Source organism: Tursiops truncatus, chromosome 9 (genome assembly GCF_011762595.2).
Source record: "Tursiops truncatus isolate mTurTru1 chromosome 9, mTurTru1.mat.Y, whole genome shotgun sequence".
Lineage (NCBI taxonomy): Eukaryota > Metazoa > Chordata > Mammalia > Artiodactyla > Delphinidae > Tursiops > Tursiops truncatus.
Genome location: NC_047042.1, coordinates 58,570,084 through 58,587,302, shown reverse-complemented (window position 1 = coordinate 58,587,302; position 17,219 = coordinate 58,570,084). Strand labels below are relative to the sequence as shown.

The 17,219-nt window shown below is 41.9% G+C and overlaps 1 protein-coding gene across 1 annotated transcript in view; it reads left to right on the top strand.

Annotated features, from left to right (window-relative positions):
• CPVL (carboxypeptidase vitellogenic like) overlaps positions 1-6,259 on the top strand; it is a 101,073-nt gene extending 94,814 nt beyond the window's left edge. The window contains 1 exon segment of the mRNA XM_073809777.1: positions 5,983-6,259. Within this exon segment, the coding sequence (XP_073665878.1) occupies positions 5,983-6,087 (105 nt within the window). The 3' untranslated portion in view covers positions 6,088-6,259.
• Positions 6,260-17,219: the final 10,960 nt, after the last annotated feature.

Sequence of the window (17,219 nt, the reverse complement as noted above, 5' to 3'; positions counted from 1 at the left end):
TTTGACCATAAAAATTCAGATAATAATAGTATGATGACCTTTGGTTGAGTGCTTATTATTTGCCTGTATGATACGTGGTGCAAGCTTAATACACATCTGTGGACCAAGTGCCATGTAACATTTTATATGCATTATTTCTATGAATTCTCACAGAAAGTTAAATATTCTTAGCATGACTAACCATTCTAGATCGCCTGGCACTTTTTCAGTGTTAGCACTAAAAGTTTTATGTTTGCAGTAACTCCTCAGTCCTGGGAAAACTGGGACAACTGGCCACCCTAATTCTTATCTCCACTTTACAGATGGGAAAATAGAGTTAGTTAAGTCATTGTGCCCAAGTCATGGAGCTGGGCTCCAACCCAGATCTGCTAAATCCTGAGTCCATGCCTTTAAACTTGTATTGTTGTTCTTAATAGAGTGGGGTTGGTTTGACCCATGCTATTATTGTGTCATAATCAAAAGTGGAAATCCTAAATTATGATATTGTTGCAACTGATTAAGTTAGATGGTGCACCTAGAGAGCCTCTTGGGAACTGTAAGGTAGCATCAAAGCTCTATATTGACTACTCTAGAAACGATGCCACTGCGATGGCTACATTTAGGTCAGCTAAAGCACCCTTTCCCCTCAATAATTATTTGCTACCCTAGAACTTACAGTGGTGAATCTGAAGGCATTTTCCCTGAGTGTTGTGGGAGCAGCCCTGAGCCTTGACCTTCACTTTGTTTTTTGGTTTTTTTTTTGAAAGTGACTTGCCTCACTCTTTGTTAAGAGGTGGCTGCTAACAGCTTTGGCTTATTTTTTATTTTCATTACCAAGTACCCTTTCTTTTTAGTATGTTTTTTTATTTGAGTGCATATTTATTTTATTTCTACTCAGGGTTAGTGTCTGAAAACAAAAAGGTAAGAGTTTGTAAATGTGGAATGGAATAAAAATAATAAAAGAAATTTAGTGTAAATCAGAAACTAACAAACAAGATTCTCTTGAGTGTCTGTATCAACCTGTAGTAGAAAACAAGGACTATAAACTATCCTGTATCACCTGCCTCCCAAATCTGCTTCTGCCATGTGCCTCTCTTCTTCTTTCTTGGTTAATAACATCACTTCTTGCAAAGCTGCACATGTCAGAAGCCTGAAATGGGGAGGATGTCTGTGTGTCGGGGGGGGGGGGTGCTTTCACTTAAACTTTGTGTCTGATTAATCACTAATTTTATTATTTCTACCCCAGCATCTCTCTTCCCTTCCCCTTCTCACCATCTGTCATATGAGCCTACATCATCTCTCACCTGAAGATCTAGTCTCCTCATTTGCCTCGTTACTCCAGTATCACTTCCTTCCAAATCAGCCCCCTCATTACATATTAAGTCATCTTTCTACAATGCAGATCTGAGCATATCACTACTCTGCTTAAAACCCTCGAGGATATATCCAGAATAGGCAAACCCATAGAGACAGAAAGTAGATTAGTGATTGCCAGGGACTGGCAGGAAGAAGGGAATGGAAAGTGATTGCTAATGAGTATAGGGTTTCCTCTGGGGTGATGAAAACGTTCTGCAACTAGATAGTGGTGATGGTTGCACAACACTGTGAATATACTAAATGCTACTGAATTGTTCACTGTAAAATGGTTAGAATGATAATTTTATATTATGTGTATTTTAACACACACACGCATACTCACGCACACACACAAATCCTGTAGGATAAGGTCCATGCATCCCAGCAGCATGTCATACGGGGTTTACCTGTTCAACGGTCCCTTCTGCTTTCCCACTAACTCTTTACAACTGGAACCTCTTTTGGATTACTGCACGTGCCATGCAGTTTCATGCCCCACAGTTTTTTGCTTTTGTTTTTTTTTAATTTATTTATTTTTGGCTGCGTTGGGTCCTCGTTGCTATGCGCGGTCTCCTTCCAGCTGCGGCAAGCAGGGGCTACCCTCCGCTGCTGCGCGCGGGTCTCTCACTGTTGTGGCCTCTCCTGCCGCAGAGCATGGGCTCCAGGCGCGCAGGCTTCAGTAGTTGTGGCATGTGGGCTCAGTAGTTGTGGCTCGCGGGCTCCAGAGCCCAGGCTCAGTAGTTGTGGCACACGGGCTTAGTTGCTCCCTGGCATGTGGGATCTTCCTGGACCAGGGCTCGAACCCACGTCCCCCGCACTGGCAGGAGGATTCTCAACCACTGCCACCAGGGAAGCCCTCCCCACTGTTTTTGAACTCACAGTTTCCTTTGTCTTTACTGTATCCCTTTCCCCCTCCCCACCCACCATTGTCCGGTGATCTGCTCCTCCAAGACTCCCAGGAAGTCTCCCCTGACACATCTATGTCAACACACCCATTGTGAATTTCCCTCTATATTTCATCTCAAAAGGCACAACTGAGAAACCTTTATTGCCAGGTCCACGTTTCTAGTTGCAGGGAGCATTGTATTGTTTTCTAAAACGTAAAGTGGAATGAAGCTTTAAAGTGTTTTGTATAACCCTTTGAAAATTCATGACATCTGGAACACATGAGTTTAGGGGTTTCAGTTCTAGTGTGAAAGCACCCAAAAAATACAGTTTCTGGTGATGAGACCATTTCTATCCAGGAAGCCTTGAGATTAATCTTGTCACATTTAAATATGTAATCATGACCCTGTCACATTTTTTTACACAGCTCCAAAAACTCTGTAGTGATTTGTGTTCTTGATTCGTGAGTGGTGAGTGGCTTGGCTATAAACAGCAGAGTGGGTTTTTTTTCAGCACTCATAAATTTATTTCTGAGGTTAACTTCAGTAAAATGCTGTATGGGAATCTGATAGAGAACATCGAGAATTTTGTGGTATGTGAAAAAGACTTTGTTCCTAAATGAGCTTTTCTTTCCAATCTTAATGACATCATTTATGATGTCATTTGGTCATTACATATGGCAGCTCAGAATTGGACCAGGGATCAGGCAACTCACTGTGAATAAGAATTATAACACCTAACCCCTGTCATCTCTTCTTTACCACTTGTTTATCATGGATGTAGAAGGTGGATGTGTGTATGCGAGAGACTGTGTGTGTGTGTGCGTGTGCGTGTGTGCGTGTGCATGTGTGTGTGTGTGTGTGTGTGTGTGTATAAACACCAGGAGAGCAGATGATCAGGAAAAAATACACTAAGGTGAGGTCATGAGTAGATGTTAACCAAATTTCTCTTTGTATTCTCCCTTGATGTAAAAACAGAACTGCCTGGTTTCTCACAAAATAGAAAGTTGGTTTAAATAGCAGTTCTCAAAGCGTAGTCTTTGGACCAACAGCACCAACATTACTTTGGAACTGTTTGAAACACAAATTCTTAGGGGCCTCCCTGGTGGCGCAGTGGTTAAAAATCTGCCTGCCAATGCAGGGGGCACAGCAGTCTGCTTTAACAAGCTCAGGTGCTTTTATGCACGTTTGTTTGAGAACGACTGTGTTAACGCGCTTAAACCAAGATTTTTCCATGCTAATGTAGGAACACAGTGTTCTAGGTTGGTTAGGTTGATGCAAGCATTTTGATCTTGGAATTTGAATACAGATAATTACTGGAAGAATAATTACAACGGCTGATATTTCTTAAGGACCATCCCAGGCCAGGCACTGTGCCAAGTATTCCAATATTATTCCATTAATTCCTTATACAACTATCCCAGGACATAATATTTTATTCTCTGTTGTACAGTTAAGGAAACAGAAACTCAGAGACATGAAGTTAATTGCCCAAGGTCACACAGCTTGCTGTGCCTCTGGTCGTGCTCCTGCACTTTGACTCCCGAGCCCAGGCCATCAAGCACTGTGCTATTCCCCGATTAGTGGCAGCTTTGGTCTGGAAGACAGGATGACCTTTAGCTCCTGAGTATTCAGTTTATTACTGTTCTGGATGGTTGCCACCAAACTCATTTCCAGCTTAAGCAGCTGGGTTTTGTCATAAACATGACTTCGTCAAATGTCCTCGGCTGAGCTGAAGCTGCCTAGAAATCGCTCATCGGATTCCTGCCAAGGCCGGAGAATTGGATGAGAAGCTACAGGAAGAGAATTCTAGCCTGGGATAGTGGGGGCAGCAGAAGTTTCCCTCCAGAGCCACATGCACGGGCTCTTGTCACAGATGTGTTTACTTTCAGTCTGTGACAAAAAGTGGGACACGGGGGGTTTCCAGATGCAAGCTGGAACACAAATGGTAGATGGACGCCACTGTCAGAGCAGCAAGGCACAGGCGACGGCTGATGGAGGGTAGCATAGAGCAGATGTCTCCAGTGGTATATGAGGGGTAAGGCCAATCTCATTCCTCACCTACCTCAGAGGGCTGTTCAGAGGCGAGTGAAACGTTCTGTGACTAAGCCGTAAAGTTCTGTTCAAAGTAAGGAATTATTGTGTAAGTAATTTGATTAAAAACACTGGTGTTTGCATTAGAAGCCAGGGTTCTAGCTGCTTCCTCCACTTACAATTGTATGACCTGGACAAGCCCCCTTATAGCTCCAAACAGTCTCCTCGACGCTGCTGTGAAGGGTGCTCTCTGCCGTTGTTCAGGGCACAGCTTCTACAGCTGTAAGCTGCAAAATAAAATTCATCTAATAACGTTGATCCACTTATCTCACAGCAAGGTTGGAAGATGGTGGGTGTTGGGGGGAGGGGGTAATAGAATCAACACACTATGCAAATATACATATATATTTTTTTTTTTTTTTTTTCTGCTTCAGGTCTTTTCAGATTGATGCAGGTACAAGGTCGGCCCCTAATAAAGGGACTTTTTTAAAGTAGCCTTTAATTCTTGATTGTGATTCAGCAGCTAGAAGTCACTGAATGTGATTGCTTTACTGCATGTGTTCACTTACATCAGCCACTACTAACTCCTGTCCGTTCTCCACATGTGCAACAGGACCCCTCAGGCCACAGGGATCTCTCCTGCATGCGGCCTCCCAGCACTCAGTGTCGGTTCTTTCCCTTTTTGAATCATGAAGTCCTGCCCTTGTTGTAGAGAGGTCCTTGGGACATTGGCTGAAGCCAGACTTTCCGAGTGCAGAGCCTGGCGTTAAGGGTGGCCCCTTGTAGGCTCTTGTGTGAGTCTGAACTCACCTCAACTACAGAAGTTTTAAGGATGCTTTATATATCCTGAGAGGTGACAGAGGGGTCCATTGTTATCCAAACTTGTTGAGTTTACCCCTAAGACTAGTGGATTCGGTTATATGTAAATTATACACAGAATTTGGGGAGAAGTATACTGATACCCCCATTTTACTTTGAAATGTGTCAAAAAGATAAGGTGGATTAATAGATGAATAGTGAGATCCATCTGTAAGAAGAAAAGTGAGTGTTAATGAGAATATCTAAATGGTGCATATATGAAATTCTTTCAAATTTGCTATATGTTTGAAAATGTTTCATAATAAAATGTCAGGAGAAATAGAATGTTCTAATTCTTTGCTGCTCAAAAATGGGCTCTTAAAATTTCAGCTATCAAGGATTTCTCTTTTGTTATTGTTTGAATTTTTTGGAGGATCAAAATATCTCCTTTATTAATGGTACAGGCTAAGGCAGAAGGTATAGCTTAGTGTGACAGCCAAGTGGACCAGCTAACTGAAGGGTGGAATTAGGTAGATTCCTCCACCCAGTTGCAGGCAGAGCTGGTCTGGGGTAGGTCTCCCCACCTTAGTGCCATAACCGGGTAAGAATTACAGCACAGCACGGAGGCGCAGACAGCTTCGCCCCAAGAGGAAAAAGATAAGGAGGAATTTTCCAGTTCTATACATGTCAAAGATGAACGCAACTTGGTATAAAATTGAATGACTACACAATCTTCAAACTTTCTTACCTTAAGGTACCTATTATTAATGCTATCAAAAGCAGTCAGCATATCCAAAGGCATGGACTGATATAATATGTTCTTTATTTCATGTAAGCTTTAAGAATACTTAAATCCAAATTAAAACTTTCCATTTATCTGGAATATCTGATTCTCTAGATTTCAGTTTTTCTTCTGTTTTTCTTCTTTAAGGTAATTGTTCGAGGTGGAGGCCACATTTTGCCCTACGATCAGCCTTTGAGATCTTTTGACATGATTAAACGATTCATTTTTGAAAGAGGATGGGATCCTTATTGATGGATCAGCTACTTTCCTAAAAGAGAACGTCAAAATTTTAATCTTTGAAAAGAAAATTTTCAAAACAGAAAATGTCACATAAATAGGAAAATTATCTTTTTAAATCTGCAAAATGTTTCTCATCAATAAAAATTATCCTTGAAACAAGTGAGGTTCTGTTTTGGAGGATCACTACAAAATTAACTGTAAGAAGGTGCTGTGCATGAGTTAGAATTACATCTTTTAACTTAAGGGATGGAAAGGATGGATTCTGAGACACCGATTCAGACGGAAATGGATAAATAAATGGGATATTGGGGCCTTGAATAGGAATTTTAAATTCCTTCTAAAATGATGTGAAAAGTGCAGTAAATGAATAAAGTTGTAACTACATCTTGTTCTACAAATAACAGAAAAGTTTATCATACCATGCATCTGAAGGTGTTTGGTAAATATCCGGTAAGAACATCTGACATCATTCCAGAGGAATGGGTGACCTTATAATAGTGGTGAGGAAGAGACTTTGGAATGTAGAAAGTCTTAGCAAGAAAGGTAGCTTGGAATTCTTTGAATTAGAAATCTTATATGTAAAAGAAATGATGTACTGATTGACGATAAGCAGAGGACAGAGAACATACTAAATCTTTGCCTTTTCTTTCTTTCTTCTTTTTGTTTTGTTTTTTTTAGTTTGTCGGTTCATTTGAAATATACGCATTTATCAAACAGCCTGCAGGCCACATTAGTTATGAGCCATTTTTAATTGGGGTTTTAAATTCTGTACTTCTTTTAGCCAAATAAAGAATAACCTAATTTTGTATAATAATTGTTGGAATATCAAAAAAATTTGAGATCATCTTGCATCAAGATATATACATTTATAAATATGCATACATGAGTAATTTTCCAACTAAAATATCACATCTCGGCACATCTTTCCTATTTATGCATCACATGCTCACATCTCTAATTCTACAGCACATTTGGCTTTTTCCACATCATTTCCCCCTCATATTACCCATCTATGAATTGGCTCACTGGGGAACTAAATTTAAAAAGTCAAAGCCTCTTGCTGAAGATATTTTATTGAGTTCTTTTAATTTCTCATTTTGTTCCTGATTTCATTCAGGGTTGAGAGTTTCCTTTTTTTTTTATACATGTTGTTCATTGTGCCCATATACTGTGAGACCTCAAATTGAACATTCTGATCAAAAGCAAATTTTAATTATTGCAGAGAATAAACTGGGGGAAGTGTGCACAAAGCTTTGCATATAGCCCCACATGCAAGTTAAATAGTTGCATTTGGTCCCAATAATATGTAGTGGAAAGAGCACCACCTGTGGCTGGGAGACCTGGGATTTAGTCCCAGGTGTGTCGCACATGCACTGGATGTTTTGGATAAGTCGTCTCACTGTACTGGCCTCCCAAAGTCTCAAAGAAGATAGCCAGAAGAGATTTCTGAGGTTCCTTCCAGCTCATATATCATTGTCATAGTTGACAAGGAACCATGTTTGTTTCACCAAGGAACCATGAGACGATATAGGCAAGCCTCACTATTAGTGGATTCCATATTTGCATCCCCTACTGATTAAAATTGACTTGTAATCCCCAGATCAATACTTGCTCACTTTGTGGTCATTTGTGAACATGCACAGAGTGATGACGAATTTGAGTTACCCAATGTGCACATTCTCAGCTGAGGTCAAACGAGGCAACACTGCCTTCTTGTTTCAGCTCTCCTAATGTAAACAAGCATCCTTTTGGCAGTCTACTTAGTGCCACATTTTCTGCATCTTTGTGCTTTTGCTATTTAAAAGGACTCCCAAGCATAGTGCTGAAGTGCTAGTGTTCTTGAGCACAAGAAGGCTGTGATGTGCCTTGTGGCGAAAAGATGTGTGTTAGATAAGGTTCGTTTAGGCGTGAGTTATATGCTGTTGGCTATGAGGTCAATATTATTGAAGCAACGATATATGTTAAATAACAACGATATATGTTCTTTAACACACATAAAACAAGGTTATGTTTTGATTGGATGACCAAAATGTTGTGACCAAAGGCTAGTAGGAACCAAATCCTGGATTTCCCTGGGAGCAGTGTTTCAGAACTCTAATTCAGTGTTTAGGGAGGTGTTATAGAAAATATCTACAGTGAACAGGCAGAATGGAGTGTTCTTATGGAACACTTAGAGTAGGAATCAACACAAAATCAGAGCTCAATAAGTAGAAGTGGTAGATGTTGTCATTATTTTAGATGTTGTCATTTTTATCATCTCCCTGTCCCAGGCACTAGGCCAGTGGGGACTGTTGGGGACAACATGCCAGGCCTTCCCAGAGCAACCCTAGCCAAGTCCCTTGAGGCTACAGTCCTATGGAGACTGAATCTGGCAGGAATTTTACATTAAAAGAAGGGAGGGGAGGGTAGTTCAGAGACTAAAGAAAAGCAAAATTTTGAATTTAATTGGAGAGAGTCCTTTGTGGAGAGACTCTCCCAGTTGGGTAGGCATCCTCCATGAGACACACCAGTCCATTAAGGTGCCCTCCCTTAGTCCAGACAAGAGACAGGCAGAAAGTGTCACATGACTGCCGTTACTGCAAGCAGACAACTTATATAAACAAGGGGAATTATAGTGAGGACAGGTGAGGCATCTTCTCAAGCTTCTGGGTCCAGCATCCTGCCCGTGACTGCGACGTACACGCCTGTAGGATGTTATCATTGTGGTTCATTTCATAAAAACAAAGTCTTCAAATAGTAGGATCTCTATAACTCTCTGCCATGCGATGGGAAATGGCCAGGTCAGTCTCTCGTACCACATGGGCTATCTCAGGGCAGTGTATTTAAAGGAGCTGTAGAACCTGAGAATGGGTCCTGTATTCTTTCTTTCTTTGACAAAAAGACAAGGCTTGCAGATGAGTGAGTGGCTATTGTTAGTATGTCATCTAGCAGATATCTTTTTAAAAAGTAAACACATAATCTGCCCTTTCAAGGTAGAAGTGATACTTTAAAAATTAGTGAGAATGTAATTTCTTTTCAAAAGAAATTTAATCTATGGCAAGAGCATTTTGAAAACAGATGTTTGGAAATATTTCCATTTACTGTGTGTGCATTACCAAAAAAAAAAAAAATCCTTAACTCAGGAAAAATTTCAACAAATGTCTTTACATAAAAGATGGGATTGAAAAATGCATGTTGGGAGTTAATAAAGCTCATCTAATGAGGTATTGCTTCCATTTGGATCTACAGCTCTGGAATGTGTCTTTTTCAGCTCTGATGGACTTGGAGACCAAGTGTCAAAATAAACTGAACATATAACCAGACATTTGAATGTTATCTCACAAAAGGGTAATCCAAGATTTTCAAACATGACAAAGCATATTCAACACATTGCTCCTATTAAAAATACTAACAGTAATATTTTAGAAAGTATAAATATTTTGTACTACTAAAAATCAATTTTTAAGAATTAAGTATTTAAAATTTCATCCTTTATCATTTTAAAGTTTCCATTTTAATTAATATTTCATAGTATAAGTGTTCTTAGTATAGTAGTGGCATGGTTATACTTTATAAATGAGTGAATAATTATACATATTTTGGTATGCCTTCAGCAGTTTTTTAACAAAAGGGGTGACATAGCATAAAGGTTTGGAGAACACTGAGAGGACAGAAAAAGTCTAAATTTAACAGTGGCCTTAAACTATGCACTGATTTTGTTAAGTTAAAAAAAACAAGGCATCTAAAAATATAGTATGTTTCATTTATAAGAAAGGAAGGGAGAAAGGAAGGAAGGGAAATAAAATCAAACAAATAAATAAATAAGGGAGGGAGAGAGACACACAGAAGTTTTGTAAGGAATAGAGTGCCTCTGGAAAGATAAACAAGGAACCAATAACCGTAGGGGAGGAAGTGTCGACAATGTGTTACTGGGCATGGGTGTGAAAGAGACCATTTTTTAAGTATATTTTGATTTTTATACCATTTTGTGCTTATGTTATATATGTAAATATTAAAAATCTGGCCCCAGGCTCTCAGAGAAAGAACTGCCTTTTGGGTCATGTTTCTGTGGAAGCAGAGCCCTGAGGATAGGTCCATGGCTAAGTCTGCTGAGCAGAAGGCCAGAGGAAGAGTGTTTGGGTTCCCTGGGCGGCCTGACAGTGGAGAGGAGATGCTGCAAAAAATTCAAGAAAAGGTGGGGTTTGAGGAGGTGAGAGAGGGAGACTCTGGCAACATGTCTGCTGAGATCAGAGAAGTGAAGAGTTCTGCAGAATCTGGAATGAGAAGCAGTGTTAGCCCTGCCCTCCCCACCCCCACTAGACACAAAGTAGGGCAGGGGGAGCTTGCTGAATGCTGTCGTTGCATTGTGCTGCGGGGTGGGGTGGGGAGTGAAGTGACTTGATTTGACCTTTGGGTTGCAATTGTAAAGAGGCAGAAAAGCATTTCTGTTGCAGTGGAAGTCTATTGGGAGGCCCATGAGTAGGTCTGGAAGGCCCAGCCTCAACCTCTAAGAGGTTGTTACCACGAGGCGAAACAGGCCTTCCCTGGGGATTCATTTCAGCTGTAGACACCTAATTCTGTGAATCAGAAGTAATAATAACAGCTATTCTTTTTAAGCCCCTAAAATGTGCCAGATGTTCACCAAGACATCACCAGGTAGATGGTTTTCCCATTTCACAGAGGAGGTCATGGAACTTCATTGATACAGAGAGACTTGCCTGAGGTTCCTACAGCCAATGGCAGAGCCAGTCCAGATTCAAACTCATGTGTCTCTCCTTAAACTCCATCCTTTTTCCACAGAGAAGCCACCCTGCCTCCTGATCCTGAAGCTTTCTCACCTGATGACATCAATGGGTAAGTGTCAGGTGACCCCATTTGGGGTTACAGTGTATACCAGAGTTAAAAATGGGCTTTATTTTTAAATATTACATACACCAGATTATAGGAAACTAGATGTTGTCCAAGAGGAACTAGTTTAAATTGGAATCCTGATTCTCTGGAAAGTACTAAGAGCTGTCATTTAATTACTTATGTATATGAAGTTCTTTAGCCATCTTTTCTCATGCTACCAGAAACGTGGTAGATAAGGCCAGAAACCAAAGACAGATCCTGGAATAAACTGCTTGACTTGAGCCCTGATTTGTCTGGGAAAGTCTGGCATTCCCTTTCTATCTTCCTGTGAATGACAAGACCCCTCCTCTTACTGCTGATGGTATGTGGGCATGGCCGTATCGATATTTATGCCATGTAAGCCCCTGGTTCTAAGTTCAGAAACCATTTCATTCTTCATGCTGAGCACTTTCGGGGTTGCTCTCTGGTCCACGGGACTAGCTGCAAAGATGAGTGATGGGGGCCCATTCAACTCCACCATCACAAAGGAAGTGTGTACCCTGGGATGAAATACAACTACCTGCTCAGATTACCTTTTCTTGCATACTGTAATGGTTATTGCTATTATAATTTGGAAGATTTAAAAAACATTCAGAAAACAAACCTGAGAGTGATTGATTTTGCTGCCCCTAAGACACCGAGTTAGGAATTGAAAGCAGACCATTGTGATTTATATCTGCTCGACCCCAAGGAAGGACATCTGTTGGATCATTTTAAAGGGAATTTTGGCAACTTCAGGAGTGTGACGTGGGCTGTCTGCATTCCCCTGGGCTCTGCAATTGAGTAGAAGAGGCCAGGCCTGTGGTTGCTGTTCAAACGGATTTAACAGGAAAATTCGTTGCATCTAGCCAGATCTTTTGGGTCAATATTACTCTTTTTCTTAAATCTTTAATTTGCAAATTGTTCATTGCAAAAGTTAAGTAAAAACATCCCCTCCCCAACTCCACACCATTACCAGTGGTGACCACTGATAACTCATCCCAGGCTAAGGGGGGGTGGGCTACCTTGAACTCAGTACCACTAAGACTGCACCCAATGGGGGAAGACAATTACCACCCCACCAAAAAAAATCAAAACAAGGTGTTGTTACTAGAAGAAAGGAAGCCTGGAGGCCAGGCAGCCCAGAGCCAAAAAATGTCCACCATATGCAGAAGTCAAAGCTCAGTAGAAAGAGTAAAGCCAACCTCTACCTTTTGACATACAGTGGGAATACACACTGTTAATCTTCCTTATTTCCCAATGAATATTTATAATCAAAACTCACATGTACATCTAGGAATCTTTGCTGATACTTAAAATTTTCTTACATGAATCCAAGGGGAGAAGGGAAGTGAGTGCCTGACAGAATTGTGGAGGGGGAAGGGGGAGCATTGTTGGAAGAGAACAGGAAAACCAGATACATCAACATTATGAATAGAGATTCTCCTGGATCCCTGGCCCCATCATGGTTGCACTAGGATGTGCCATATTAAACCTCATAGGTGACAGGACATGTTCTGGGTGCTAAAGATACAGAGACAATTTTTGCCAACACTCCCCTGCCTCTGAGACCCTCTAACTGGGGAGAGGGGAGCATGGGAGAGGGAAGGTGGGTAACCACTGCACAAATAACCATAGTCCCAGAGTGCTAAGTGCTTTCGTAGAGGAAGGTACAAAGCACTCTGAGAGCAGAGAATAGGGAGTGATGAATTATTCCTGGGGAGGAGAAGTTTTCCAAACTGAGGGGTGGAGGAAGGCTGGAGGTCCAGAGGTCAAGAGTAGCGTTGACCTTGCCTAAAGCATGAGCGCAAGTGTGCTGGGGAAATGGTGAGGCTCTGGGCACCCCTGCCTTCTCTCCTCCTGTTTTTATCCTCCCACCCCTGATAGTTCAATTATTTTGTTACAAAATCTGAATTCTCAAAGAACTGCTCTAAACTTCTGTGATGGAAAAAGTAGAAGGACTGATTCCCATATTCAACTGATTTGAGTAAACCCCTAACGACCATGCTTTCATTTTTCCATCTTGTCTCTATAGAGTTGGGGAAAGATTTCGAAGGCTATCTGCCTGTAAGTCCATCCATCAAGTGGTGGCATGTGAAATGGCATTTCTTTATTGAAATCCACACACACTGTACAGTAACATATTGGGACAGGCTGTCTTATACCAATTTCCCATCTCCCCGGGGAAGAGAAACATCCTGTAAGGAGGTCATTTTGAGATGGTCCCAGAGTGTGACTCACTGGAGGGAAATGCCAAAAGCTTTGGGTCAAAAATAAACAAAAGTGAAAAAAATACATCAATTCTATCCAAAAAAAAAAAAAAGACTGGGAGTGGTGTTGCACTGGAAAATTGAAGCTGATCTTGGGCAGGACAGAGGGAATAGTGGAGAGGGATTTTGTTTAGTAAATTGTTTGTTCAGGGTGAAATTTCACCAGCATATACTTTCCTGGGTAGGGCTGTGAGGGACAGAGGGAAAGGGATCTCTAATAAGACACGGCTCCTTCGAATGAGCTCCTTCTACCCCTGAAAAACCTTAACATTTGTTAGCCTAGAACCTAACAGGTTCTAAGGATATTTAAGAGTTCTAGTTCTAAGGTCTTTAAGAGTTCTAGTTTCTTATGCACTGAGAGATGTAATTCTCTTTTGGCCTCTTAAATAAACCAAACTCCATGTAGCTTTGCTTCTAGATCATATTCTTCCCTTGCTGGGTGGTCAGAGAGTAGAAAAAGATGCACCAGCCCAGGGAGCATGTGATTTTGAACCCCAATTCCAAATTTTCTGGGATTTTCAACTCCTTAGTGGAATTTTTTCTCCCTGGGCTTAAGTAGAGTAAAAGGAGTTGTTAGTCACATATTCAATTTGGAAACATTACAAAGACAAGAAAAAGAATTTAATAAACTTGAGTTATTAGCATACCCCCAGTTATGAAAACTGGAATTGGGTGGTTTAAAAACACTAGTGCCAATCATTAAAGAAATGCAAGTTAAAACCACAATGAGATATCACCTCACACTGGTCAGAATGGCCATCATCAAAAAGTCTACAAACAGTAAACGCTGGAGAGGGTGTGGAGAAAAGGGTGTTAGACCTGCGCGGTCTCCTAGGAGTTTCGACTCGCCCAGGAAACAACAAGAGTCGGAAGTCGATGCAAAACGCAAGAGGTTTATTGAAGGCCGGTGCACCGGGGTTCCTTGGTCCTCACGCAGGAGGTCGAAGAAGGAACCCTTTTGGGCGCGAATATGTCAGTTTTATAGGTTCCCACTTCCCCGTATGTAAATTATAGATTTGGTTGTGTTCTCCTGCTGATTGGTCCCGGCTTAGGCTCGGACCAGAGAGGGAACTTGTCCCCAGCTGCCTGATTGGTCTTTGACAGACACCTTTTTTACATTTTGTTATCTCCCTCCTTCTCCCCAGCTGCCTGATTGGTCTTTGACAGACACCTTTTTTACATTTTGTTATCTCCCTCCTTCTCGGAAGGGGGCCGGACATCCTGGAAATTCACCCATTGTCTAAGAAGCCCCTATTGTCTGGAGAGTTCTTAATCATTAGCTGGAACAATGTCCCTCGAGTCCCACATTCACCCCTTTTTCTTGTGACTGTTGATTCCAATCATGGAATCTCAACCTTCTGTTCGTAAACTTTGGTACTGTTGTCTTAACATTAGAACTTGTACAGTACTGATACGTTCTCTAATAAATGCTATCAAGCGATTTAGAACACATGGTCCAAAAGTTAAAATCAACAATAAAACAATAAGAGGTCCCAACAGAGTAGAGATTAAGGTGGTAAACCAGGGGGACTTATCAAACCATGATTGAAACCATCCTTTTTCGTTCTCTCTCTCCCTTTGCCTTTTATCTAAGCGTTCCCTTAGTTTATCCATGGTTTTGGTAATGGTTCCTGAATGATCAATATAAAAGCAACATTCTTCTTTTAGAGCGGCGCATAATCCCCCTTCCTTATGAAACAGCAAATCTAGGCTGCAACACCATTTCTGAAAGTGAGGTGAGTGATTCCTTTAGTTGAGTTATGGAACTTTCTAATGCTCGAAGGTCGATGTCTACAGCCTGTCTTAAACTTGCATAATACTGGGGTTGTTGTATGAGGGCTGTGGTTCCTGTTCCTATCCCGGCAGATATTCCTAGTCAGTCAGTAAAGGCAGTAAAACCAAAATTATAAGTCTTAGGTTCGTAGAAGCTTGAGTTTGAGCGGGTTGTCGGTTCTTTGGGCCCGCCATCCTGATGATGCCGTCACTGGTGCAGCCTTCACATGTGAAGCATGGATCCAGGCAGCGATGCCGTCCACTTTTATGGCCGTTGGGGTGGTGAGGAGGACGGTGTATGGTCCTTTCCATCGAGGTTCCAACATCTGGGTTCGATGCCGACGGACGTATACGGAGTCTCCGACTTGGAAAGGATGAGTTTCTCCCGGTGTTCCCGGTTGGTAGGCCTTGGCGAGTTGGGACCATATTTCTTTCTGGACCAATTGGAGTCCCAGTAGCCTAGCATATAAGTCAGTGTTATTTTGACAATCAGGTTTTATTTCTTTTCCTAAAGTGAGGAGGGGAGGCGGGGCACCATATAATATTTCAAAAGGAGTAAGATGGTATCGGGAAGGTGTATTTCTAACCCGGAATAGGGCCAAAGGAAGGAGCACCGTCCAATCGGTACCGCCAGTCTCCAAGGACAATTTAGTTAGGGTCTCTTTTAGAGTCCTATTCATTCTTTCTACCTGACCTAAACTTTGGGGTCTATAGGCACAATGTAATTTCCAATCAGTCCCCAAATATCTGGCCACATCCTGACTTACCTGGGCGACGAAGGCTGGACCATTATCAGACCCTATTACCTTTGATGCTCCAAATCGAGGAAAAATTTCTTCTAAAATCTTCTTGGCTACTACAGCAGCTGTTTCTTTCTTTGTTGGGAAAGCCTCTATCCATCCTGAAAAAGTGTCTACAAAAACTAAAAGGTATTTATTACCGTACCTTCCAGGACGCACTTCGGTAAAGTCCACTTCCCAGTAAGTTCCTGGGCGGTCCCCCCTGAGTCTCTTTCCAGTTTCAAGTTTCCCTTTGTGAGCATTTACCTGTTGACATGGGACGCATTCCTGCACAATTTGTTCAGCTAATTTTGTCATTCCAGGGGTTTCGTACCCGGCTTTTTGTAACAAGGCTACCATCTTTTTAGTCCCCAAATGTGTCCATCTGTGCATCTGTTGTAACATGGATTCTGCTTGCTGAGGGGACAAAGTTCCTTTTGTTGTGGCCGGGATGATTTCTTCATCGCGGCCTGGTTTTTCAGGAACTTTATCTGACAGTCCTAAAATGACTTCTCCCGATGCTATTTCTCGGGCCACTTGGTCAGCCATATTATTTCCCCTAATTATTGGGGTATTTCCTTTTTGATGTCCAGGGCAGTGGATGATACTGACTTTAGTAGGAAGCATGAGTGCAGTCAACAAAGCCACGATTTCGTCTTTGTTTTTAATTTCTTTGCCACCTGAAGTTAGTAGCCCTCTCTGTTGGTAAATGGCACCGTGGATATGAGCGGTAGCAAACGCATATCTACTGTCTGTGTAGATGTTTACTTTTTTATTCTCTGCCATCTCTAATGCCCTCATCAGGGCAATTAATTCAGCTCGTTGGGCTGAGGTCCCTTGTGGTAGCGCCGCTGCCCATATGACTTGATTTCCGTCTACCACGGCTGCCCCAGTTCGACGCTTACCTTCCTCCAGGAAACTGCTCCCATCCGTGAACCAGGTGAAATCAGCATCAGGGAGGGGCAGGTCCATCAGATCTGGCCTACTGCCGTGTGCTGCGGCTAGTACTTCCTGACAATCATGTATGATGGTGGAGCCTTCCAAGTCAGGATCAGGTAGCAAGGTGGCTGGATTGAGTCCTGTGGCTGGAGCAAACTTGATGCAATCTGAGTTTAGCAACAGGGTTTGGTAATGGGTCATCCTGGCATTAGTTAGCCACCTATCCGGTGGTTGACGGACTACATTTTCCAGGGCATGAGGAGCTGTTATCGTTAGATTTTGTCCTAAAGTTAGTTTGTCAGCATCTTTGACTAGAACGGCCACTGCAGCGATTATCTTTAAACAGGTGGGCCATCCTGATGCCACAGGGTCCAATTTTTTTGACAAATAAGCAACTGGGCGATTCCAGGGACCCAATTTCTGAGTCAATACTCCTTTTGCAATGCCCTTATTTTCGGCCACATATAAATGAAAAGGTTTGGTTACATCTGGCAGTCCTAGGGCTGGAGCTGAAAGTAAAGCTCGTTTGATTTGG